Raw genomic sequence first — 27,167 nt, 5'->3', positions numbered from 1 at the left:
TGTTTGATTTAAGGTGTGTGAATGTACTTTACAGTCATTATGAAGTGCTCCGTCGCATTGTTTGAAGCAAACGGTTGTCATTTAAATAGAAATGGATTATGCTACCGTTATGGGCAAATGAAACATTTTTTAAAAAATACTCATTTCATTGGCTTAGCAGGCATGATGGGAGAAATGTGTTTTGTGTCAGCTGGGCACCCTGTGGCATTGTAGCTCTGACTAAAAAAATAAAAAAAATAATTAATTTGTGATGATTACACCTGAGAGCTGAAAATGATTTTATATCTGCCACACTGTGCAAATAACTTTTGGCATAACGAGAGGTGAACCAGTGGCATTGTAAACATTCATTCATTTTTTTTCTTTTTTCTTTTATTGTAGTCAAACTGCAGTCTGCTTATCTTCAAGCTTACCTGTATTGTACAGGCAGAAAAATTAATGATTTTGGACTGCCAGCTTTCACTACAGCAGGGCCTCAGACATGAACGCCGTGTTTGACCTGAGTCACTGAAATCTGTTGAATCATTTGTAATTATCTCATTATATAACCCCGAGTCACTGCTTGGTTCAGCAGTTAGTCTTGAAATGTCCCTACGTACATGTAAATGACGAGGAACAACATGCAGTGTTGCCTTATTTACATCTTTCTATTAACCAGCTGAGTGAGCGTCGACAGCAAAGAACAGACAAATGTCAACAGGAAGGCTGTGGCTTCCATCTGAGCCGCATGCGCCTACCTGCATGCCTCTCGGCCTGTGCCTCCCCGCCTTGGTGCCACGGTGAAAACTAATGCGTGAAGAGAAACAGGCAGGCAGGTAAGCCTGCTGCATTCTGATGAGTTCTCGCCCCACGAGGTCTGGGAGGGGAACTGAAGCAGGCACCTGAGTGCTACATACCGAGATGAGGTGGTTAGCACTACCGTGGAGCAGCAGCTTTGTTCACTCTGCAGCATCAGTGTGAAAAATATGTAGTTAGGGAACAATGGAAAAGGGGAGACCAACTGCCTGTTTTCTACCTGATGATCATGGGATATACTGGAGGGATAAACATCATTATGTGAAGCTGCATGTGCAGAAGACGTTGACTGTAGCACCCTTCAATATATTTGATATTTCACTATACGTTTAGTCCAAAAAAACAAACAGACATTTTGTTTCTTTACAATATGACCATGTTTTTACCCTGTGAAACCTGTCGATGTAGGTGTGGGACATATGTGTTGTCAAAGAAGTGTCTTGTAGTCATAAACTGAGTGAAATCTAACTTGACTCTGCAGTTTTCCTCAGGTGTATAGAGCATTTCAGTGCCTTTCAGCTCACTGGTTTGGTCTTCTCATTGCTTATAATGCCATTTTTATCTAGCCAAGCAGTTTTCACTGAACAAGCTCTGAAAGTACATTATCTGCCCACCACTGAACAGTCCTCAGTTTTGCCATAACTGGAAATGATGGGTGCTTATATTTAATATGGCCAAAGTTTCAAGCCTGCGTACAAGTAATCCCCATTAGGTTGCAGACTGCTGTAAACGCTTAGTTTTCTTCTTCTTCTTTTCCTGTTCCCTGTTTTTGGGCTAGGTTGACGTCAGCTGCTTATATGGTCATGTCAGGCGCCACTAGATCTGTGACTCTGTGAACAAAATGGCTCACCCAGAAAATGTTTCTTCCGCTATGCTTGAAAATGCTGTGCAGCCTTTTAGGGGTTTATTAGGATATGTCTTAAAATGAGCTTTTTCCCATTGTGAAGTTCAGTTGAATTTGCTTGCCTTTTCTAAATTAGAATGCACAAGTACAGTCTTGGTGTGTGGTAAATTTATATCTTTTACAGGGTTTTTTGCTTCGTTCTCTTCATAGATGGTATCTAAAGTATATGTAGCTACTGTGATATTACCCGTACGTTTTTCAAATCTTAAAAAGAGGGTTTCTGCCATTGCCATCTCAGTTACAAAAAGTTGGATTTGACAAGAAGGGGCGGGTCTAACTGTTGCTAATGATTTGTGATTGACAGGTTGTTAGGCTCTATATAAGGTCAAAAAGGAATTTATTTTTCAAACTGTAAATAATTTAGAACTACTTTAGTCCTGGGATTAAAAACGTGGAGATGGAAGTGAGCATAATCAGTCCATTTTAAGAGTAAATTACAGTGGCAAGTTATGTCTCATTTTCAGGGCTGCATGTCTCCAAAAATACTTTAAAATAGGTTCGAAAATCGGGATGCATTTTATATCTAACTGTATGAGACTGTTGTAGGGTACTGATTATCTATAACTAATCTGGAAAGCAAAAAGACAGAGGGCTTTTTGCCCTCCTTTGATTCTTGCAGGCATTGGTTTTGCTGATTGTCTATTGGTTATGGTTATATTGTGCTTCAGTCTTGACATGTGATAATGGTTTGTAAATTGCAAACCAAAGTCACTGCAATGTCGTTCTTTTTATGGTTAGCTTCAATTCTATGAACATACTTAAGTGAAATGACACTGAACAAGCAGCAAGCGCCTCCTCCACTAAGAAAGAAGAAAATGAACCACCGCTGCACCAGTGCCCAACCATAAACCATTTCAACCCAGATATTATTAAATAGTCATTAATTCAGAATCATTTCCTAAGAAATTAGGAAATTATTCTGAAATGATTCCAGGAAATTTCTTCCCAAGAAATTTGCTGGATAGAGGTAAATAATTATTTGATATGTATCAAAAATATGAATGTCCTTGTAGGAGTTTAAAGCCCAAGAATATATTTATTCACCATACATTTGTTTGTGCAGTTGTTTTCTGTTGATGTTGATAAATGTCATATTTTGCACTGTCACTGCTTATTTCTTACCTCCCCAATAACTGCAAAATTGCACATTCTTCTCAGAATTTCTGGAAAATAATTGGAGATTGCTGAGTCAAAAAACTCAATGCCACATTTTTTTTATTTTTTTTTTTTAAATTGCCTTGTCCAGCCATTATCTACAATGTATTATATTTGTTCTGTGCTCTTAGATGTGTCCTGACAGAGCTCACACAACCCAATATACAAACTCAAACCAGCGTGCAGAAATGGAAAAATTTTGTCGAACAGCGTCATAGGTTTGTGTGATGTCCTGTTTATGTTTTGCTTTAGAGTCTGTTTGTCCTTGTGGGTGGAAAGGCAGGAACAAATCTTTGTGGCTAGAGGACGGTAACAACGTATAGACACCACTCTCATACAAATCCTGTTATCTCTGCTCCACAACAATTGGATGGGACTTAGAGAAGCGCTTAGGAGCACTAAACAGAAATGGTCCGAGCAGCGTCTTAATCCAGCAGCAGAGAGTGGGCCACAGTGGGAGTGCCACCAGAGTTTGAAAGGAGAAGCGGGGGGACGTCTTCCACTCTGAAGGGTGTCCCGAATGTTGTTGACTTGTTGCGCTTTCTCTGAGATTTCAGGGTGTTTAGGAGCTTAAGGGTCAAAACCAGAAATTGGGTTAATTCAGATTAGATGAATCCGCTGCAGTTGGTGTCTAAGGACCACTGGGCTTTTTGACCAACCCACCCAAACTGAGCCATATACTGTTTCACCACTAGACTTGGCGTAAATGAAAACTGTCAGTGCAGACTTGCATTTACCGTAAAATCAGTCCAGACTGAAGATGTAAGAGCAACAGCCACTCACACACATGCGCTGGCAGCTGTAAATGCAGCTGATTGTTCACTGATCACATTATGCTGCACTCAGCACTGCACTACCATACATAAAAGAAACTGAGACATTAGTGTTGCCTGCACAGTATATATATCACTGCATTAGTAACATGAGCATGTAATAGGTGCGTAATCACATGCCTCCAGTGTGATTTACGACCGCAGAGTTTTTCATTTCCTATTTTATCTACATAGTACGGCTGATGTGATGGAGGCCAGATCATCTTTCATTTTGTGAAGCCATCACTCGTGTGAAAATATGAAGTCTTCCGTCAAGCTGTTTCTGAACTTCCTGTGTGTGTGTTCCTCAAGCATGGCCGTCAATTGCTAATAGAGCCTTTTGTTAGCAACTGAACTGTTTTGTTAGAGAGTGGTTTTCTGTTTTCTGGCAGAAAATAGGTTCAGCAATATTGTTTATCTTATCCCAGAGAAGAGATTATCTCCTTAAGCATTAAGCAGTAAATATGTTCCTAAGCTGTTGTGAAACAATGGTGAGGACTTTGTAATATGACATGTTTGCACTGACAATCAGCCGGTGTTGACAGCTAAATGGATGCAGGAAAGAAGGGAATGACAGTTAAATGGAGAAAAAACTCCCAACACATTTATCATTCAGGTGGATGTTGCAAACAATTATGTGTGAGGACTGCAGCAGCGGTGAGTGAGTGTGCAGAGGTGTTTGTGTGCGTTTTGTGAGGCAGCGTGCTCCGGACTGAAAGACTATTTGAGATGCCTTTTTATTCGTCCAGAGCGAGCCACCCTGCTGGGCGCAGGACAGCGTGCCTTGTGAGGCGTCTCTGACAGCCTGGGCATCCACACAGAACAGGGTGAGAAAGGTAAACAAGGCTTTTAAAGGGCTCATTAGAAAGAATCCTTGAGCGGAGAAGGAAATGTTTAATTATGCACTTGTGAGTTTCTGTGTAGAGGGAAAAAAAGGAAGGAAAAACGGTTTCCCCCTCAGCTGAAATTCTAAAAGACGCCTTGGAAAAAAACAAAACTTATCGTGTTGTAGTGTGTTTCTAATGACATAAGTGAGTTTGATGTTTGCGGGTTAGGAACAAAGTACACTGAGATTATGACAAATTGAAATCTGCACTGTGCATGCTGAGTGAGCGTGGAGGACATTTTTGAAAAGCACATGTGGTAGGAACATAAAGAAAATTTGTTTCATATGAAATATTTCTTCTGACATACAGTTAGGTCCGTGCCTGTCATGTTAGTTTTTACGCGATATAAAAGTGTCATATCACAATATCATTGATATAGGAACACCATGCATTTAGATTCAGTGACTCGAACAATGAGGGAAGCCCAAGCATGTCTGAGAGCAAGAGCCTCCAGTAGTGATTTAGTACTTAAAAAGCAAACTACTCAGCAACTTAGAATCAGCACAGCACTTTGCAAAACATGCAAGAAAACTATTTCTGCTAAATGTGGAAACACTGCATGTTTTTCACCACTTGATACATGTGTGACTCAAAAGTAAACTAATACGTTGACAAAGTGTGGCTGGAGTGGTTGCTTGTTGCAGTCCGTAGGACAGGAAGAGCAAATGCTAGGAAATGACTGATGTGGTTACACAGTAGAAAAGAAATGCTATAAGCCGCTGGTTACAGGGCTGTAATACATGGAAAAACAAAACATACAAGGTGCTGGGGTTGTTGCAGCACGTCACATCATGGTTTCCCTTGGACACATTTTTTAGTGTTAAAGTTTGTAAAGTGAACTTGAACTTAAAACCTTTCATAAATAAGTAGAAGAAATTGATAATTATTTTTTTCTCTTCTCTAAATAATGCCATGGCCAAATGAGGTTGCATACTAGTAACCAGTAGCTACAATGGTGCATTTTTTCTTTTTTTTCTACATAAGCTTTTGGCCAATACCTATCACCAGCTACTAGGTCATAAAAGAGGTCACATCAGAAGACCAGCAGATTAATAAGCTTCAGTTCCCCCAAAAACCTGGATTTGTCTCTGTTGGCTTCATCCAAGTGATCATTCTTCAGTTTGTGATTATAAACATGGTTTTGAATCACCATGATGCAAAAGAGGCTCACACACCTGTCCCTAAGGTGTCCTCACAAGCTATCTTGAACACTTTGGACATTGGTGCACGACATGAGGAAATTTACTGCCTAAATCTCTGAGCGCTGATGATACGACGATAACGTTCTGGCCCATTATGAGCTGCTGCTGAGCACTTTAACATTATCATTAAGCAGTAATTTCACACTACTTCCTTTTCTGCAAAAGGGCATTTGACTGTGTTGTAAGCTGTGCAGATTTTGCTTTTGGGCCCAGTAAAATATGATGTTGGTAAAATATTATCTTGACTGCTGTGTCTTAAGAGAACTCATAGGAGCAAGATTGGCATGCTTTTTTATGATTTCATAATGAATTTGCCCACCCATGTGTGCCCTGTGTGTTCTTGTGTGCAACTACAGGGTCTGGTAGTTGCAAGACTGGCATATTTTTTATTTTATTTATTTATTTATTTATTTTTTAAGAGGTGACAAGACGAATGGAATATTACAGTATACACACACACACACACACACACACACACACACACACACACACACACACACACACACACACACACACACACACACACACACACACAAACCAGCACCCCAGCACCCCAACTTCATGGCCATTCCCTGGTTCTGGATGGTTTAAACGCTCAACCAAAATATACAACATCCTATGTAGAAAATATTTTTCAGTGTTGTTTTGTGACTACTGTGCAGCTTCTGAAGAGTTACAAGGTTAGGTTACTTTGGCTACTGTTAAATTGAAAATGTTAAACAGTTATTTTATACGTTTACTAAATGAAGTTTCCAGGCAAAGCAGTATCTGGGCTACCTTTGTGCTTATATTTCACTTAGTCTGTGTCACTGGATGTAATGCTTGCTCACTGCTATTACACTAATAGCCCTAATTCACAAATACTTACTTGGCTCAGCTCAACTCGGTTTTAGGGTTTTCCATTGGGTGGTAGTACCTGGTATCAGGTACTTTTATTCCGTTAATGTTCCAAGTGATGTGAAGCTGTCCGAAAATTTGACGTCAGCAGACTGCATGCCACTGATTAACTAGTCAGTGGCGTCACTTGATGACTCATGACAGCGTCTCCTTCATGAAAATCAAAACTGCCATTTTTGAAATCCAGCAACGAGGGAAATTTCTACACAAAAACAACACTGTGGTCCCAGATTCTGGAAAAAAACCACACACCGAGCAGCAGGTATACCACCAACCAAAACCCAGTAGAGTTGACCTGAGTAGCTACTAATGGAAAAAGGATATATAATGCTGCTCCTGACACTTTTGCAGTAAATTCACACTTTAGATTAACGAGTGTGTCATCAGTGACAGAAACTTACTGGAAAAGAAGGATAGAAAATGCCCTTCATTTACTTACATTTATAAATGCTGCTGCCTGCAAGCATCAATAACACACGGTTTGGTATTTATTCATTTATTTTTTCCTGTATTGTCAGAAATATCATGGCAAGTTTTCTTCAACTATCATGATATAATTTAGAATCTTTGTCATCCACCTCACTTACAGTTTATATCTATAAAGTCACACACGGTATCAGATATGGTAACTTCTAGAATATGTTGCATTAAACTGCCTTTTTTTTTAACAGCATGGGGCCATTTTGCATGGTAACTGTTTTTTAATACTTGCACATGTGAATTTAGAAGCTCTTATAGAATCTACTTTTATCAAAGTAAAAACGCTGCATAGATCGGCCCCAGCTGTGGTTATGTCTAGCTTGTTGTAGTCATGTGTCTAGATTTTATAGACAATATCTCCCAGAAGCACCTGCAGTATTTGATAAATGCAGCCTGCGTTTTGGGTTGTGTTTTGTGTTAATCTCGTGTCATTCCTGTTGAAACTTTTCCCAGACTGATGTTGACACCTTGTCCAACTTCTCTTTTTTGCCTCCATTGAAGAGAGTTCAATTGCAGAGTCTTTGCCCATTTGCATTGACAGACGCTGTATTCTCATGCAGCCCTGTTTCTAATGTAAGGTGGAGTTAAGCTTTCATAACTTGAGTGGGGAAAAAACCATCAGTGTCTCATTTTTGACATTTTTGGGTACAAATTAATCAGTTAGTGCACTGTTAGTGATAGATTAATTTGAATGAATGATTAATTTTATATTTGTTGACAAATAGATTAAACAGTCAATTGCTGCAGCTCTGCTGCTTCTATTTTAATCTTACTTGCAACCAAATGATATGTGCCAATAGCCAGCTGAGTCTCTGCTCCAGACACACAAAGGTTTTAAAATCTGAAGGTAGAACTGAAAGCACAGATCAGAACAGAAGAGAACAGAGAACCTGTGAAAGGATTCCTCTAGAGTGGTTGATGATCATAGGGTCATCTTTAGGAGCAACGCAAACATTTGGCACAGGGTGAATACCCTCTTTCTCACCCCTCTGTCTGCCTGCTCTCTCAGAGGTTAAAATTCCTTCGACTGCTCCGCTTGCATGTGCGTATTAGTATGCACGCCTGTGTGCAGACACGGTTCCTTAGCTCGTACAGGTGGGTGCAGTAAATATTAGCTTTTCAAATGAACATGGCCACCCTCGGATATTTAAAGGCCGAAATTGAGAGGCTTTCTTTTTTCTCTTGGCAGGCAGCTCCAAACCAGCAGCAGACAGCTTGGTTACATTCAACAAACATTAAGTAACCATTGACTTCAGTCTGCATCTTCTACTGCAGTTCATTTTGGACTTGGGAAAGGAAGAGCTGAGAAAGGGCGCTGGGTTCAAGCTTGAATGCAAGCAAACAGGAGATATTAGCAGATGACTGCCTCTGGTTTATTCACGGATAATAAGGGAACAGAAATAAGTTCAGGATACCTGAAGACTGTAGACAGGCAGCATTTTATTTTACAGAAAGCAGTCATCTTGTGCTTATCCAGTATATGCTGAGTGAGACCTCAAATGTGTCACTCCTTACTCAAGATGTCCCTTTGGATGCTTTCAGTCTGACAGGAAAACAGGTGGCTCTAAATAATGACTTTGCCACAGAGATGTTGAAAGAAATGGTGCATTTCTTACAGCGATGTTTTCCTGTTGAAGTATGAGTTTGCAAAGTTTACCCCAACCCAGCGTCCTGCTCGGGTTAGCCTCCCCCCTCATCAGATTCACTAAAGTATCCATTCTAATATAAAGTAAGTGTTCAGCATCAGGCATCAAGATTACAGTTGGCATAATTAATTAGCACAGACGCTATAGAGAAGTGGTCCTTCTGAATTCACGGACTATTTAGGCAGACTACGCCGAATGAAAGGACCTTTCAGTTTCCATATTCTGCAGGTTGGGGATGCCAGCATTCGGAGCTGTTTTGAGGTTTTGACTTGGTCTTAAATCCTTTTCAGCTACTGGCTGCTTTTTGGATGGCACGGGTTTGTTTACGACGTTAAAAAAGGTGATGTGTTTTAGCGGTAGAGACAGATTTTAATTGGTTTACCCTTGTTTGGATATTGGCTGCCAAAAGAGATCTTTCATCAAGCCACTTGCTTTAAACTGCCATCAGTGACAGAAAGCTTGCAGGCCACTATGCTGTACAACACAGCAGGAATTGTCTGTTTGTTTTTTATGCTTTTGTGCATTCTGTTTATTTCGGAATGAAGGCAGTACCTGAAGTGTCTATAGATTTAGAGACTTTAAAGTTATAGTTGGGAGATTTATTACTATATGTACAAATAAAAAGGTGTTCTACTCTTAAATTAAGTTTGCTTTTTTGCTGCCAATTTTCCATAGCTTACCTTATAATTGGTATTGTCAGTTTGTTAATTTATTTCTTAGTATTTTAAGAATAAGGGGAGAAGAGGAGAGGGCTGTCTTTAATCCACGTGACACTGTGTTTCTTCGGACAATCAGAAAAGAGTCATTCATTCATGTCCAGCTGCCCGCGCAGTGCTCTCGACCTCTCCTCAGCCACTGACGGGAAACTCTGACCTGCAGTCTTTTGCGCCCAGCCTGGTTCAGGAGAAAAATGCAGAATAGAAATGTGTGCCAGTGCGTGAACACAGGCATTCGAGGTGCAGCAAAGCTGATACGACGTGCGCGTTTGTTTGTGGGTCCCATGGCGATCGCGCCTGAACTGAAATCTACCGCTCATTATCACATCTCATTACATTTCCTCCTCCGCTTCATATCTGCATCTCAGCCCTTCAGTCTCGCTCGTTGTAGTGCCTCCTGTTTTCCCACCAAACTGCTTCTCAGCAGCATGGCTTTCTCTCCACCGGCTCCTCATCAGCTGCCTTCATCACAGAGCTGGACTCTCTCACGTTAATGTAGTTGTTAACAGCCTGTGGTCACAGGCGGTTTGTGTGGCTTTGCTGTTGGAGCTGAAATGCTCACAGGAGGCAGAGGAGGTGCTGTGTAGGACCTCTGATCCCAAACGGACCGGCCAGTGATGGATTGTGCTTGGTTGACTGATATAGTTTGACAAGAAACTAAAAAGACCAGGGGTTCAGTGTTAAATTACAGAAATTGAAGATACAAATGAAAGAGATATGAACTGAAAACCAGAGCGAGAAACTGTAAAAGAACACATGAATAAATTTTCAGGGAATACATGAATATCTTGTTTATTGCTGGATGTGGGTACTTTTTGTTTCCTTTGTTCTCCAAACCAAAAACACACCCTCTGTTGCTCTAGTTACGTCACTCAGGACGAAGGAAACCCATCATTGTGGTCTGAGCGCCTCTTTTTTTTGTTTTGTTTGTTTTTTTCCTTGTCATGTGATACTTTCACTTCTCCAGTTGAGAGTAGTAAGCACAGTGCTTGTAAGATGGTGTTACCAGGAGTCACATGCTGCTGTCTAATAAACACCCTCACCTTACATACCTACGGTACCTTCAGCACATCTGTGACAGCCCTTTGATTGGTGATAATGAGCCGTGGGTGTTTACAGTGACTGTGAGTACAGGTCTGATTCTACATTATGTCTTTGCTTTTGAGCTACTGATACAGCAGAGGTGTGTGTGTATAAATATACACTATATATAGAGCAAAGTTTGCTGCCTTTGCTGTGAACACAACAGATGAGTGTAAGTTTATGTGAGTTTGTGGTTCGGGTCTGTTAAATTCTCTCCGTCTGTGTCTCTCATCTCTGTAGGAGTCGGAAGATCCAGATCCGGAACATTCCCCCTCATCTACAGTGGGAGGTCAGTGTGTGTCTCCGTCTTGTGTGTGTGTGTGTGTGTGTGTGTGTTGGTGTGACAGTAATGCCCTGTTGATCAGCACCAGGTAGCACATAAACCAGTTTCCTGACGATGAGTCACCAGCCTTTATCCTGTGTTTGTGTGTTTATGTCTGTACTTGTGTGCACGCTTATGTCTGCGTCGGTGTGTGCAGATGACAGTGCGTCTGTGTGTCAACATCTGTAACCTTGCTGGGGTCCAAGTTGGTTTTCTCTGTGTGAGAGTCTCTGTCTTCAAGCCTGTACTCTGTCATTTTTCTTATTTTAATATCTTCAGCCTGTCTGTGCGCTCACAGCTCTGGGCATGTGGTTTAAATGGGTTTTATTGTTTTTAATATTATAAACATTAGCGGATAAAAACGCTTTGTGTTTACTGAACAGATTAGGACAATTTGCCTTAACCCCCCCCCAGTGTTTTAGTGCTGCATACAGTTTTATTGTACAAAAGAATTTATTCACATTTAATAACACAATATTTTTTGTATTAGTCAATTCTTTATCTATATACTATCTGATAGAAAACATATGATCCAAGTGTCATCTATTTGTCTCTGAAATTTAGTAGAGACGCTCAGGGGCAGCTCATTTTATTTCATGTGCCTCATTCAGAGTTATTTCATTTCTGTTGGACCAGATGAGTAAAATAATTAGTTTCCGTAATAACCTGAATAAAAAAAAAAATAAAAATAAACAAAAGTACAGTTTTTGAAGACTGAAAAGAAACCGATCTATTTAAAACCAGATAGTGGACAGCATGAAATGTCTTAAAAAACAAACAAAAAATCAAAGGTATGTTTTTCTGCATTCGGTCAGTCTACAGCCATTTTTAGCAGCATGGTGCCTCAACACTTCTGCCTCACATCTGCATGGTACTGGGCTCAAACCCACGAGGGCCTTTCTGTGTGAAGTTTGCATGTCCTCCTGAGGCTTGCACAGGTTTTCTGCAGGAGCTCCAGTTCTGCCTGCCATTGAAAAAAATATAATGGTAACCCTGTCTGTCTTGCCCTAGGCATTTTTACAAGAAATTCTTAATCTCAAGAGTTTTCTGGTAAATAAAATAAAATATCAAAGATGCGCTGCTCTAGTGAATAAAAGAATGTGCTGCAATGGCTCCTTTGCTTAACCATAGGCCATTGGTAATATCTTTCTTAAAAGCTGGAAGCTTAACGATGATTCGAACCTTTGGCTCAGATGAAAAAGGACAATTTATTTGGATGTCCATTCTAATGATGTGATTTATTCTTAATGCATGAAACACAATTCCTTGCCGCAAAATACAGTGAAAAGTTGAAAATTGTGGCCCTTCTTCTCTGGAGATGTCACTCTTTGCACACCGCCGGTCCAGGAAAGATCCTTTGGTGGTTTTCTTTTTACACTACCTGTTTTTTGTTTTTTTGTTTTTTTTCCCCTACACGAATCTGACCTCTTTCTGATTGAACAGTGACCTTTTATTATTTAACATATTATGATGGAGCACTACCACACATTCTTATATCATTTTAGGTGTTGGTATGTCTTTTATGCCTGCCTTATTTCCCCTTTGCACCATAATGTTCGCACAGCAAGGTTAGGCTCTTCAGCCACAAGGATAACAACTGAGATATAAGTTCTTGGAATAATACTTTGATTAATCATACTTGTGAATGTTAAAGTATCTCTGTTTTTACCAATATTGCGTGACTGCAGGGCATGATATCTCTGACACACACACACACACACACACACACACTCTTTGCCACCTCTCCAGGTTTCTCTCCAAGTCTTAGCTGTGATCTCAGATGCCATTCAGCTCTCATTTTCTTTATTTACAGACAAGTCTGCACTAGCTGCAGCCACTCATTTGACATTAGGAAAAGTTTTTGTTTGGAGCTAGGTACATCAACGTACAGTGTCTTTTATTATCCATGCATTGCAGAGGAATAAGCTGAAATGAGGTGACGTAATTAAAATAATGTAAGGTTAAATGTCCTATTTCCGGTCTGGCCTTCCAGTAATAAGCTTTAATCTAAAGATCAATCAGATGTTAAAGTTTTGATCTCATTCTTAATGTGTATGTGTGTCAGTGCTGTTTTGTGTGTCTGATTTTTATCTTTTATCTTTTCCCCATCAGGTTTTGGACGGCCTTCTAGCTCAGTATGGTACTGTAGAAAACGTGGAACAAGGTACAGAATTCTTTTCCTCCCTGTTTGCTGTGCATGTCATCTTCATTTGGTTCCAACTGTTCAATGCACATGAGACTGTCTAGCATCACACACACACAAACATGCACGCACGCAGACCTCCCAGTGAGTCAAGTCTCCCTTTGTGACTTCACTTCCTCGTTACCATCATCCCACACAACCATTATCTAAACATAACCCATCTCTGCATATGAATCAGCCTTTTATCATCTTGTCTGTCTGCGTGTGTGCGTGCGTCTTATAAGTTTGACCCGAAGAGTCGAGCGTTTGAATTGCATGCAGCCTCTATAATAAGCACTGTGTACTACCACGGTTCCCGTTGGCCCCAGCGTATGGATTGAAGTGGGCAGACATGGCAGGAATCCAGTAGTAATGTGTCCACGTGTGTGTTTATGCCTGTATGTGTTTGCGAGATGGATCTCTTTTGGGGAGGTGCATCGTGGTAACTGGGGAGGACACTGCAGGCGCCTGTGGTGAGGCTTTTGCACTGTCTGATTGTGTGTGTGTGGGGGGGGGTGGGGTGGGGGGGGACCTTAAAGCAATCCCTGCAAACTTTTTGCTGTCTAAGCACGCATGCATGAGTAATAGAGGCATGCACCGCTAGGTATGAGCACCCACAAAGATGCACATGTACAAATCTTTACACACACACACACACACACGCACACAGACAGGCACAGTGTCTCCTTGTATATCAAAACAGCCACAACCAACTACTACCCACTGTTGTCATGACAGGTGCTAAAAGAGAATCCGACAGAGGAGTTACTCCACTCAGAGTTTAAAACACGCTGCCGTTAAACAGTCTACTTCATGCTGTACCACACACCGGCACAGCATTTTCCCTTCATCTCCTCTTTCAGTTCCTCAGTCTGGCTCTCCAAACATCGCTAGTTGCAGTGAATTATCAATGGAGCCAGCTTGCTCGTGTGTCCGTCCCCGCTTGCGGTCTCTGTCACTTTTCTCTGCCTGGGTCCGTGCGCTCTTGTTACAGGGGTGAGGTTTTAGAGAAGTCCCGTGTTCTTGTGTGGCATGGTCAGAGCTGCTGGTGGCGGGGTGGGGCAGAACTGGCTGTGAGTGCCGGTGCCGGGCACCACGCCAGGCTCAGCCCACTCGCCCTCTCTAAGCCAGCTGGTCGCTCTCCCTGGATTTAACCCTTTAAAATCTGCTATCTGCTGCTCACTAGCAGGTTCGGAAGTTTCATTTTTAGGCATTGATGCCTCTTATGACTGTTCACAGGAAAAGCAAGCTGAAACATAATTTTACTACTTCTGTGGGACACCTGGCATCTCAGACTTATTTATAATTGACATGTTTTGTTCTTGGCTTGCATGGGCGTTTATGTGCCTGTTTTATCTAAAACCTCAGAAGTATCTTTACAGGGCTTTGAAGACCTACTCGATTTGACATTTATTTGATTTCACAAGCATAGTTGAAAAAGCGTAGATACTATTGTCTCTTGTGGCAGAAAGCATTTCATCAATAACACAAGCTGCCTTTCTCAGACCTTGTTCTTTTGCCATTAGTATCACTGTTGCTCTCTCAAATTACAGGTATCATGCAGTTAAATAAAACATGCTGAAGTACAATGTGCTAAGACCGGTTAAGGAAACATGTACACCAGGGTGACAAATTAAAGGGAAAACCTCCAATCTTGACCCCCACAGTGAGGAGAGCTAGTGGCTCTTATCTGCTTTCACACATGCACTACCACAGAAGCCCTAAATCTTTCTAGACTTTATCCAGCACAGGTACATGTGAGCAGTATTTAACCTTCCCATGTCAAAAGACTGTGTGCTGGTCAGTTACACCTGTCAAATATAAGATGAGGAAATATCTTTTAAAATAAATTTTCCTATTTAATGCAGAGACTGAAGCTGTTTTGGCAGCTTGTGGTGGTTCAGCATCTTCCAAATAAACTCTTTTATAATGTTTCTGGTTTTTTTGTTTAATTTGTCACATTTTTTGTATTTATGCATTGCACAAGTTAATAACAGCAAAAACAACACAAAACATTCTGAAAACATTTAATATTAGAGCAAACAAAACCTTTTTTGTGATCTCTTAGAGAACAAGAGAGGAGAAAAAAAACAACGTTTTGCAGTCGAGTCTCAGTATTCATAGCCCAGCTCTTGGCTTCAGCTAGACTGCATCTGTTGATTATTTCATTAAGTGATGAATATTGATGGCGTTTCTCTTTATTATAAGACAAAGAAAAAGAATATAAAGTTTGTGCTTGCTTATCGTTTTTCCTTATAAATTACTAGAGTGATCAACTCAGCATCTGAGCTGTTTGATCAATGGACAAATTCATCAATCGATCGATTGAGCTTCTTTTGTAATTGCGTGTACTTTACAAGGCTCGCTTGTATCGAATTCCACTTACAGTTCAACCTTTGAAGAATTGAAGAATGCGCGATCTCAGCAGGAATCAAACCCTTCAGTGTGGCGGTATCCGTGTTGTTCTTTCCTCACCGGACCACAGGTCTCGGAGAGGTGCTTCTTAGCTGTGCATTGCGTTGCACTTTATCACAGATTACTTGCTTTGTTGAGGCTGTCATGTCAAACTTAAATCCGTTATTGTGCAAGTGGCAGAGAGGCTATTGTGTTAAGCTGCTCCTGTCTGTAGAGGAAGCAGCAGGGTCTGGAGGGGAGCCAGTGTGGTGATGGTTGTAATGGATTCACACAGACAAGTGGTTCTCTGGGTCACCACGGGAACCTGAATGCGTCTCTGACTCACCTACGGCAACAACAAAGAACTGCTATGTCCATGTGACCGAATCTCTGTTTACTGTGTGTCATCTTTTGGGTGTTTTTTTTTTTTTTTTTTTTTTTTCATGTCCTTCTCTTTCTGTCTTGTTTTGCAGTGAACACTGATACAGAAACAGCAGTGGTGAATGTTACATACGCAACCAAGGAGGAAGCTAAAGTGTAAGCAGCACATAATAGTGACATTGATGCATGAAAGTAGAGCAAGACTCATGATATACTTGCACCGACAAGAAGCTGCAATACAAGCAGTACTGGTCCTGCTGTTTGTATATTTTTCTTTGTACCAGGCAGTTTCAAAAGTGTATCCATAAAGGTCAGAGCAGGGTTGGTTCATCTGTGGCCCACACAGTAACAAACTCCTTGTGAACTGATGTTTTTTTACACAAACACATGCAAGCTTGGAGGAGGTTACTATATTGTAGAAGAAGACAGGATTAAAAGGTAGAAGGCAAAACATGTTTGTTCTCTCCATTAGCTGTCCATCCAACACCTAGGTCACATTTTCCCAACTTTTTTAGCCTTGTGAAAACAGAGTAGATGCATTTCAAACCATTGTGTTGGTGTGTTTATGAGGGGAAAATTTTTTTTTGAAGGGAAAATAATGTGATGTAAGCTCACCAGGTCACTGCCGGTGGGTGTGTGGTGAGCTAGAGTTGAGGAGCTTGCTGTGTGATCTTGCATTTTAATTTTTTGCGTTTCCCACAAAAAAGCGCAGTGAATGATGCATGAAATCGAATTATATGTAATGTTTGTCCACCAATAATCAGATATCAGGTGTAATTTGCCACTTTGGTGACTGTTGCTCGGCTGAGGTAGTCATCATGTGTAACAAACATGTGTTTACAAGTATATCAGAGGCTTATGAAGTTAATCATTTAAACTGTCACAGAACCTGTATTCTGATATTCTTGTGTTAGTGCATTTGTTCATTTATTTCCCCTCTCTTCCTGACACTTCTGCTTCTACATTCCTACCACCACCCAGAGCCATTGAGAAGTTGACAGGACACCAGTTCGACGACTACTCCTTCAAGGTGTCATATATCATGGACACGGATGCTGCTCCACCTGTCCAGGCTCCCCGCACGCGTCGTGGGGGTCGGTCTTCCCGGGACCAGGGCTCCTCTCAGCCCGGGCCATCAGGAGGCTACGGATCTCCACGCCCCAGACAACACGACTTCCCACTGCGCATGCTCGTTCCTACTCAGTTTGTGGGAGCCATCATTGGCAAGGAAGGCAACACCATCAAGGATGTCACCAAACAGACGCAGTCAAAGTAAGCAACAACACCTCACCCTGCTGGAGTTTAACCTTTCTTTTATTTTTTGGGTCAGGGCACATTTTGGCAAGCCTCAGGCCGCCTCCTCCTCCTCCTCCTCCTCCTTCTCCTTCTCCTTCTTCTTCTTCTATGTCAATATATGTCTGTCTCTCTCTCTATCAGGGTAGACATTCATCGGAAGGAAAATGCAGGTGCAGCTGAAAAACCCATCACCATCCACTCAACACCCGAGGGCTGCTCCGCCGCCTGTCGCATGATCCTGGACATCATGCAGAAGGAAGCCAACGAGACCAAGACGTGAGTCCGCCCAACTATTCTTTTAAATAAACACGCTCACATGTGCTCCTGTGGAGCATGTTTACAACCTCACAGGGCGATTAGCTATAATGTCTGCAGGGCTATAATCTTATCCTTTTACCTGCCTGCGCACCTTTTAATCTCACTGTGCATTCTCTCGGTTGGACCACTGACACAGTAAACACAATGACACTCTCACATAGGCTAACACGTGATCACAGCTTAACATTTAAGAAACAAGGTCAACATGCCTAATTGGGGCTGACAACTTTAATGAGAAGCTGCACCTTTTGAACTTTCGGAGCTTCTGCTCTGTTTGAGCGTTAACCTTTAACACATAATACTCGTGTTTGTCTGCAGTTATTTGCAAGTGTGCTGTTTGTCAGGGGTGGCTGCTCTCTGGTGTAACAGTATTTGAATTTATTTTTTAAAAAACGGATCAATTTCCCTGAGATAATACATAGTAAAAACTGCGCTTAAATGTGTTTGTGTGACTGTTTTGTTTTTTTGATTATGTCCTTGGAAAACACTAAAGGCTGTTTGAGCAATGCTGTGAACAGCTTTGAAAACTAGTTCAGAATATATATTTTAGCCATTCTCTACTACATCACAAAATTTTGAAGTTTTGATGTGTTTAATGCAGTTAAAAAAATACTTACCATCCATACCATCCATCCATTTTCTTCCACTTACCCAGTTTAGGATCGTTTGGGGCTGGACCCTATTGTTGTCATCCCAGGAAAAGGGGCAGGGCACACACTAGGCGTGTCACATTCCTAAGAACCCATTTATATTCACCGTTCTCATCCACGCAGAGAGTGCTGGATTACAAATGATGACATCATAGCCACCGGTGCAACCTGTGTGGTTGGTGTCATTTCAGCCTTCCAACTTTTGTAACCTTGCACGTTTTCCGTTGCTGGCACAGGAGTCCTCAAAATGGCCGAACTCAAGGCGCCTGTGCAGACATTTAAATGACACGTCTATGCTGGAGCGCAGGGATTCCCAGATGGCACAGAACTCCTAGAGGGGAGAGTTCTATAACAGTGCTGAAGAAGTTTGCAAATAGACAAAAGCGCGGTAATGGCGAGTATAAATGGATGTAGCTCTGCAATGGTGTCAAATTGGTGGGGAAAGCAACCTATGGGTCAAGCATAAATGGGCCATAATGGAGAGACAGACAACGACTCATGCTAACAGTCACACCTACAACCAGTTTAAGATTACCAGTTAGCTTAACATGCATGCCTTTGGACTGTGAAAGGAAGCCGGAGTACTTGCAGAGACCCCCGTGCTCATTTTTTACAAGTTATAAAAATGAAATTTTGCTTGCACACAGATGGGCTTAGATTTATAGGAGATAATCTCTGTATAATGTTTTGCATTCTAAATAGTAAGATGGGTAGTTGAGTTTTGTTTTTGTTTTTCTTGACAGTGTCAGTGGAGCTTTTCCCCTCTGTTTTCTGTTTTCACGCTACATGGTCACTAGCTGTAGTTTCACATTTACTGTACTCATGTACTGAAAGTGATAAACGTTAAAGTAAATGTGTACACTTTGAATTCCATATACATCAGCATACCTTTAAATAGTATGTACTTTTTCTGTCCCTATTAAATGTGAATGTTGTCTCTTTAACTGAAAGTACCTGTCAAGCAAATAAGTATTATGCAACCAGTAAAGTCAGAAATCCTGCTGTCACATGTAACAATAACCTCCACGCCTCTGTCATCTCTTTCTGTGAAGTAACACCACCCAGTGCCACACCTCAATTACACCGTACCCTTTAGTTTCACTTAGTGAAACCCAAACCACTAAACTTGGCCTCTTAACCTACACCAGTGGCATCTCCCTTTACTTGACCTACAGTTCACCCCATACTAATCTCACCCTACAGCACAGGTCTGTACTTTCAAAATAGAACAGTACACACACACACACACCCCACCACTATCATGAAATCTTTCACCTAGCCCAAAAGAAACCTCCAGCATCTGGCTGCTAAACACCACACCCCAGGAGGTTTCTTATGTTAGTGAGCTTGTTGCTTGTGCACGTTTGCAAGAGTGTTTCCTCTAAGTTTAAATACTTGGAGTCTAATGGGGTTTCCTACAACATCCCTATTTATGTCCTTATTTCTTTTTTTATTATTATTATTATTATTTATTTTTTTTACCCAAAGCAGGAGAGTTGTCCATTTCTAAATGTAGCACAGTAGCATTAATAATATTCATAACTATTAATCATTGCAGACAGGACAGTCATTTGCAATCTGTACCTTTCTGCATCTCAGACAGGTGACCTGTTCCACACATGGAGGTTTAATTAAATGATTTGTCACACATTGGTTGTCCTCAGGTGGAGTTATGAACTCTGCCACAGTTCATGGAAAATGTTTCTGTTAGTGTAAAATAGTTTCTCTCCTCCTAACTGATCAGGGGTTGAGCAACCAAACCTGGCACAGAGGTACATCTTAGGCTCCTGAAGGTTCTTATCTAATATCAGCTATTATTATGGCAATATGTTGCCTAGCAACCAGGCAGCAAATGGATAAAATGACTTGTTTTTAGTATTTATGCAGCTATAACACTTGATAAAAGCGTTGTATCATTTCTGTTTGACAAAAATGTAACATCATTTATATCTACAAAGTTTAATTTCTTCATGATATATCATGACACCACCAGGCCGACTGGCAATCCACCATAGCAGGCTAGAAGGACCTGTTTTTGTTGTTGTTATGCACCTAGGAGACCTTGTGAAAACATCTAGTTTTAATTTCACAACCAACAGCACAAACGGGCGAAACAATACTGCAGCTTGGGAATGTACTTCTGTATTATTATTTGTACTTATGATAGTATCATTATATAACAAGGCTTGTTTAATCATTAAAGTGACTACTAACATGGTAGCAGGTAGCCCAGTAGCAATGGAAAAATATTTGCTGTTTGCATTATACGTAGGCAGAGGCGAGTGGTGGTCGTGTGGGGAATCAAATCCCAATTTCACCCAGCGCACCAAAATGGCTATAGCGGGTCGTGGGCACACAATGGAGAGGAATATGAATCATACAGTAATGATAGTCCTTCTGTTTCAATAAGTAATAACTGCACCATGTACAGTTTAGGTACAGTACACTGAGTTTAAAAGCAGAAACTATCATACATGAATCATCAGTAGTTAATTTATTGAGCCTCTTCCTTCTCTAGTTAGGGACTTGAATGTCAAAATCATACAAGCATTCTTTTTTATACCCGTCTGTATTTCAGAATATTTCAAAGTCATGGAAAATTTATTTTGTTAAATCATCATAATTTGTGCTGTGTAAAAGAAACTGGGACTCACTTTCCATTTCACCCTAATTACACAGCTTACACAATCTGTTTTCCTCCTGAATATTTTTTTTAAATCGACTAAACTCAGCAGCCAGAGAACAAAATCACTGCTTTGGCTTCTAGATAAATGTGCTGTAATATATTATTCAGGGCCAAACAGTGGACTTATATGCATTAATGTCTCAACTTTGACAGGAAGGATAATTATTGGAAATGGTATTCTTTATTCTAACTTGATTCTTTATATTTATTAGTCATTATGTTGGTTTGGCAATTAATCAGACTCAATTAGTGGAAAGTAAGTGGCTTAAACAGCCTTTTACATTGTTTACCTATAATCACTGCCAATTTGCTTGATTCATACCAGAGAAAAAAAACTTGGAAAGTGGTAGGTTATTATGTGGAATAGGCAATAAACAGTTTGTCACATTCAATTTTGGCGAAACGCAAAGGTCCAGGAGAGAATATTCAGTTTCAAGGAAATAGTCTGCACTGATTTTGCACCATTTAACAATATCTAGGTTTTACAAAGCCCTTTATGGTGACTTTTCATTCTTTCTCACATGCGCACGCACGCACGCACGCACGCACGCACGCACGCGCGCGCACACACACACACACACACACACACACACACACACACAACATGCGAGGTGCTGCTAGCTCGAGGGTCTGGGGATGGAGCCACCTGTACCACCTGAGACATATTCCCCCTCACAAAAAGAGACTCATAATCACATAATCAACAGATCATTTTCGCTTACACCGTGTTTTCACCTTCACCTTCTGTCACCAAAAACATTTTCCTTGGGTTTGGTTGTTGCCGCATATGTATTGTAAACTAGAGTTGTCTGTGAAATGCAGTTTTTGAATAGCATCAGCACAGGTTTGTTTTTCATAGAACAATGCGCTTTGTAACAGAGGTATGTCAGCATTAACCTTTCTGCATTCCCCATGACACCATATCATAGCTTATAGGTGACACTCTGTAGCACTTACCTTGTACTATATCACCTAACGCATGTATGTGTCTGTGTGTAGGACGGAGGACATCCCTCTGAAAATCCTTGCCCACAACAGCCTTGTGGGTCGGCTGATTGGCAAGGAGGGCCGCAACCTGAAGAAGATTGAGGAGGACACAGGGACCAAGATAACCATCTCCTCGTAAGTCCAGCTTTTAACTTGCTTATGGTGCTCTTACACATGTGTAACCTCTCATTTGCAATTCTCCTCAGTGGATTTATGTTTTGAACGAGATCAAAGACAAAGGAAGATTTTTACTGTCGCTGATTTAACCAAATCACAAATAACAGACAGTGATTTCAAGCCCTTTCCACCGTAACCTCCTTCCTCTGTGCTCATTAACCCGTCGGCATGTGGTTACACTTAACCAAGTTGTTAGAGAAGTAACGTGATGATTCGCTTACAGCTTTTTCTCTTCAGAACATGATATTAGAGAAGTAGTGATTGCACCCCATTTAACGGACTCTGCTCCCCAACCTTTCTTCATGTAGTGCTAATGAATTGCTCTGTCTGCGAGCTCTGAGAATGTAATGAGCCTTGAGAAAGAGACGTTGAGGTGGAGGAAGAGCGGGCTAGAGCCCTTTTGAGAAGCTCAAATAGTGGATTCAGAATTGATGGTTCTGTTAAGTCTTTTTGCAGTGTCAACTGTGTTCACCAACAGAGTACAGAGAGTTTGAGCTTCAAAGCTGTTACCGTTTGTGTCCAGGATAACTGGTCTATGGGGCTTTAGGTCTTTGATTCATGTAACAGACTTTTTAGAGTAGTATTATGTCAGTGGTGCCGGTTCTATAATTCTTCTGTAAATTATAGAACACACACACACACACACACACACACACACACACACACACACACACACACACACACACACACACACAAAACGATTCAGCTGAGTATCAGACACCTTGAATTTCAAAAATTTGCCAGCAGCTTTCAAGATAACAGGTAACCATAGACATAAGCATTTTTTTCCTTTTATATTTCTCAGGTTAACATTGAAATGTACAGATTAAGTCATTATCTGGCTGTTGCACAAACGGAATAAAAACATCAATCACACTGTTGCTTCGTTTGGCTTTCATTTGTATATGTATGTCCCTCTGCTGCTAATCCACTTGACTTGCTGAGCTTAATTTATAGCATTGCATTGGATCCCTGCGGAGCCTGTGCTGTAGTGGGCGACATAGTTGTTTGCATTTATGCTCATGTGCTGATGTGTCTGCAATGCTCCGCCATCGTGAGTGAAACTGATCTGATCATGTCAGGGGTTAAGCTAATAAATCTTAAACAACAGTCCATTACTGAAAGGGAGGAAAATGATAAGACTTCACAACAGACAGTCTGTGCACTTCTGTCAAAGCTGTGGAACGAGAAAAATGGCATGTGAGCACACTGGCAGGTTACTAACGTTTGCTTTACCTGTTTTGTTTTGTTTCGCCGACATATTTTCTTTGTGTTGCAACCAAACAGACCTGTCACACTAGTTGAGGTCTGAGTTGCTGCCACGTGGCGCTAGGTTTCAGGGAATGTGCGGTCAGGTACTGAGAATTAAAGGAGTAACATAAATTAAGTAGTAGTAGTTTAAAGGGACATAGACTTTTTCAATAGCCTGAAATGTGAACAGTATGTCACATTACATCACTGTTCACGTAATATAAAATGCAGGATTTGATTTAAATCAGGTGCTAGCATAGCATTATTCATGCATGTTGTCCGGTGGTTTAAGCTGTTGTCTTCTGTGAAAGGGTCATGTGACTGGTAGGTGTATGATGAGTCTGTGATGGACCACTTTGTGACCAGCAAGACCCAATTAGGAAACAAAGTGTGACGTCTCTTATGGTTTAAAAAACAAACAGTCTGTCCAGTCTGAAATGCAGACCTGTTTTGTTTTTGTTGACACCATTTCCAAAAATCTCTCTTTTAGAATCTGGTGAAGTGAAAATGTATCAGATGCTATGTTTTAAACCCAGAGCATAGTTGGAACATGACTACAAATCATTGTATCTGTCTTTTTTTGACGTGTGAATCATAGTCTAAGCCAAAACTGCACTTTTAAAGCTCCCACATGCTTGACTGACTTATATGTGTAATAAACAAGAATCTAAAAACGAACAAAACATGTCAGCCAATATATGTCGTTTAGTGTTAAATGCAAATTTAATTGATGTTCTGTTTTACTGTCAGTGCAGTTTGTTTAACTCTCACTCAGCCAAGTTTTTATTAATAACGCTGGAAGCTTCTCTTCACTGCCATCCATCCTGTATGACGTGAATGCAGCATGTTGAACGACAGAGCTGAGTTGCATTATGGGAAATGTAGTATCCAGCCTGTGGAAACTTAGTCAGAACCTAAATATATCATTATTCTTTTAAATCTGTTTTGGGAATCCTCTGCACGTCTTCCTTCTGTGAGCATATACAGTAATCATTTCTGTGTCTGTGTGCGTGTGATTTTCCTTTCAGGTTACAAGACTTAACTATTTACAACCCTGAGAGGACCATCACGGTGAAGGGCAGCATAGATGCGTGTTGTAAAGCTGAGGTGGAAATCACGAAGAAACTGAGGGAAGCCTACGAGAATGATATTGCTGCTATAAATGTAAGTCTTGAGGGTAACGTCTGCAGGCCTCCTGATTGTTTGTGTGTGCTAGTATGTTGACTCACGCAGACTGACAGGTGAACAACGGAGAGAAGCGATGATATACGGCGGGGTAATATTGCCTTTCCATTCAGCGCATGTTAGCGCCAGCATTAGTAATACCAGCTTGGTAAATGGATAACAGTAAACGATCGCTGGACAGCTCATCAGTGAGTCGAGTGTTTGAGCGCAGCATGTCTGTGTGTGTGTGTGTGTGTGTGTGTGTGTGTGTGTGTGTATGTCTGCCTCTTTCATGGAGCTTCTGACTCACACTTAGTTCCCCGCTGTGTATGTGTCTGTGTTACTGCTGTAACACACTGCTTTTCCCAGCATCCACCTGATATGTGCAGGCCGCCCTCTCGCCCAGCTCCTCTTTCACACTGCCCCAATGACATCACCAGCGGTGCAGCCTGAGAGGTCATCCTCTGAGGAAGAGCGATAGCCATGATGGCACACTCTGCATGCTCTCTGTTGTACTGCAGAGAGATGAATGCTGATAAAGTGACTGTATTAACGATGACGATGCTCAGGATGTGACTCGTGCAGTAACACAGAATTAGTTGGTTTCTTTCCCTTTAGCACATTAGTTGATTAGTTTTTCCTTCACAGCGACAGTCTCAATATTTGTTCAGAAATAATCATAACGCAGCGTGCTGTCATGTTGTTCTGGATGGTACGAGCAGTTCTGGCACCTGTCAGGTTGAGCATCAGCTCTACAGTAAGCATTTAGGGCCATCTAGCGTGACAGTCTGGATATTACAGAGAGCGTTCTGGGATAAAGGAAGTGAAAGGAGGCAGTCTTGTCTTGTCATGGCCATGAAACCAGAATAGCTGACTTGACTTTGGGGGAAGATTTTTCTTTCTGTTTTTTTTGGGTTTTTTTGTTTTGGTTACGCTTTTACAACATCTCTCCTGTGAAAACCATGTACCACAGAAGCATTATCTTTTTAAGGAGTTAAGAAAACAGACCCATTTTAAGCTTGCAACAAGCATTTTTTAGAGTTTAGTGGGTTTTTATTTTAATGTAGCTCATGCAGTAGAAGATTTTTCTAAACCCCTAGAGGAAGATTTATTCCTTCACTTTGTGTTTAAAACCCTGTGGGCAGTTGACACAACGAGACATGCAGCTAAACAATATTTTAATTATCAATAAATGAAGGGGATTTTGCAGAGTATGTCATTATGATGGTAATAATTAATAACCTGTAGGAAATAGGAAATTGAACTAGTCAATATTTACTGTATATTTGGGAAACTGGAGATATTTTTCATTGATAAATTATTCAGACATTTCCTCAGTCATCATAACTGTTGTTGAGTACTTCCTCCAGCTCTGCATCCTTATTTGTCAGCACAGATGTGGTGTTCTTTGAAGTGATGTGAGAACAGAAAATACTTTTTGTGTTTGTGACCAACTTTAATCAGATTAAATAAAAGGATCAGAGTTATCATTATTATTATTATATTAAAAAACACTTGAAAAATTGTTGTTTATTGCTTGCATTATTAACTTAAAAAAAAAAAAAGTTTAAAATGCGCTTAATTGGACGAGTCATTTGTGTTTTGTATGTTTTCTTCATCTTTCTTCAACTTATGTTTTTTCCAAGATCACTACAGTGTTCTTTTTTCTTTTCCTTTTGCATGCTTTGGATATTAAATGAAAGTTAAAATCCGATCAGCTTCTTTAAAAAAAAATTGCATTAATTAAAACCCAAGCAATCTTCTTCTGTTGTGATAACTTTTTAAAACTCTGCCATTGCCTCTTCCTTTTTTGTTTTTTTGCTCAGCAACAGGCCAACTTGATCCCGGGCTTGAACCTGAACGCTCTGGGCATCTTCTCCTCTGGTCTGCCGGTGCTGCCCCCTGCTGCTGGACCACGTAGCGCTGTGCCTGCTGTGGCGCCAGCAGGGTACAACCCATTCTTAGTGAGTATCCTCTGTTTTTTTGGGGGGGGGGGTTTGTTTCTTTTTTTTTTTTGGTCTCCCCCCTCCTCCTTTTCCCACAGACTACCTGAGCACATGGCCATAAAAGGGAAGAAAAAGTTATTTTTGAAAATGCTTCTTTGAGCATGACTTTGCCTTTGCTGGTTTACCCACATCAAGTGCATGATAAAGATTGGCTTGATAAAGCAATTTATCTCCAACACTTGGTAAACCAGGCTCCCCTGAAGTGCATTTTTAAAATACACTACAGTGTTGACTCAGGTCTTCCTGCATGATTTTGTACACAGTTTGAAGCAACCAGAATTCCCCCATCTTCTCCAGAGATGAGTCAGTCTGTCAGTAAAACAAAGTCTCCACTCATTGCCTGACGAGCGCGAGCCAAAGCGGTGTGAGACAGTCTGTGAGAATGCATGTGCGTGCTTCGTAGTCCAGAAACTCAGTGTGTGATTCACTGCGAGTTTCTACCCTGAAATTCCCCCCGAAGAAAGAGCTTGATTTGTGTTCGTGCCTGTGCCTTTTAACATGTGTGTTAACATGCCATCTGATAGGCATGCTTGTCACTTCACTTTCAGAGTCACTCTTCACATCTCAGTGGCCTGTATGGGGTTCCTCCAGCAAGTGCCATCCCCCACCAGCACTCAGTATGTTCCCTCAAATCTGCACTACAGTCAGTGTTTCCTCTCTGAATCCTTTGTTTTGTTTTTTGTTTGTCCTATTAGACAATTGCTTTAATAATCAAAAACAGGTGAAATCCATGTTTTGGAAAAGAGACCCCTTTAGGATTTGCATTTCTTCTGGTT

The 27,167-nt window shown here is 40.9% G+C and overlaps 1 protein-coding gene across 7 annotated transcripts in view; it reads left to right on the top strand.

The window, feature by feature from the left end:
• The window catches only part of igf2bp2a (insulin-like growth factor 2 mRNA binding protein 2a), a 55,136-nt gene that overhangs the window by 20,854 nt on the left and 7,115 nt on the right, over positions 1-27,167 (top strand). For 5 of the 7 annotated variants that reach the window (XM_031743292.2, XM_039600148.1, XM_039600146.1 and 2 more), the window contains 9 exons: positions 10,818-10,866; positions 13,012-13,063; positions 15,949-16,012; positions 16,838-17,128; positions 17,294-17,428; positions 21,806-21,928; positions 24,250-24,385; positions 26,212-26,349; positions 26,940-27,008. In XM_031743292.2, coding sequence (XP_031599152.1) covers positions 10,818-10,866; positions 13,012-13,063; positions 15,949-16,012; positions 16,838-17,128; positions 17,294-17,428; positions 21,806-21,928; positions 24,250-24,385; positions 26,212-26,349; positions 26,940-27,008 — 1,057 coding nt within the window. The remainder of the gene's footprint in view (positions 1-10,817; positions 10,867-13,011; positions 13,064-15,948; positions 16,013-16,837; positions 17,129-17,293; positions 17,429-21,805; positions 21,929-24,249; positions 24,386-26,211; positions 26,350-26,939; positions 27,009-27,167) is intronic. The other 2 variants (XM_031743293.2, XM_039600147.1) reach the window with 2 other exon arrangements.

This window comes from Oreochromis aureus, linkage group 16 (genome assembly GCF_013358895.1).
Source record: "Oreochromis aureus strain Israel breed Guangdong linkage group 16, ZZ_aureus, whole genome shotgun sequence".
Lineage (NCBI taxonomy): Eukaryota > Metazoa > Chordata > Actinopteri > Cichliformes > Cichlidae > Oreochromis > Oreochromis aureus.
Note: the sequence above shows the minus strand (reverse complement) of the source record. Positions and strands in the feature narration are given on the sequence as shown.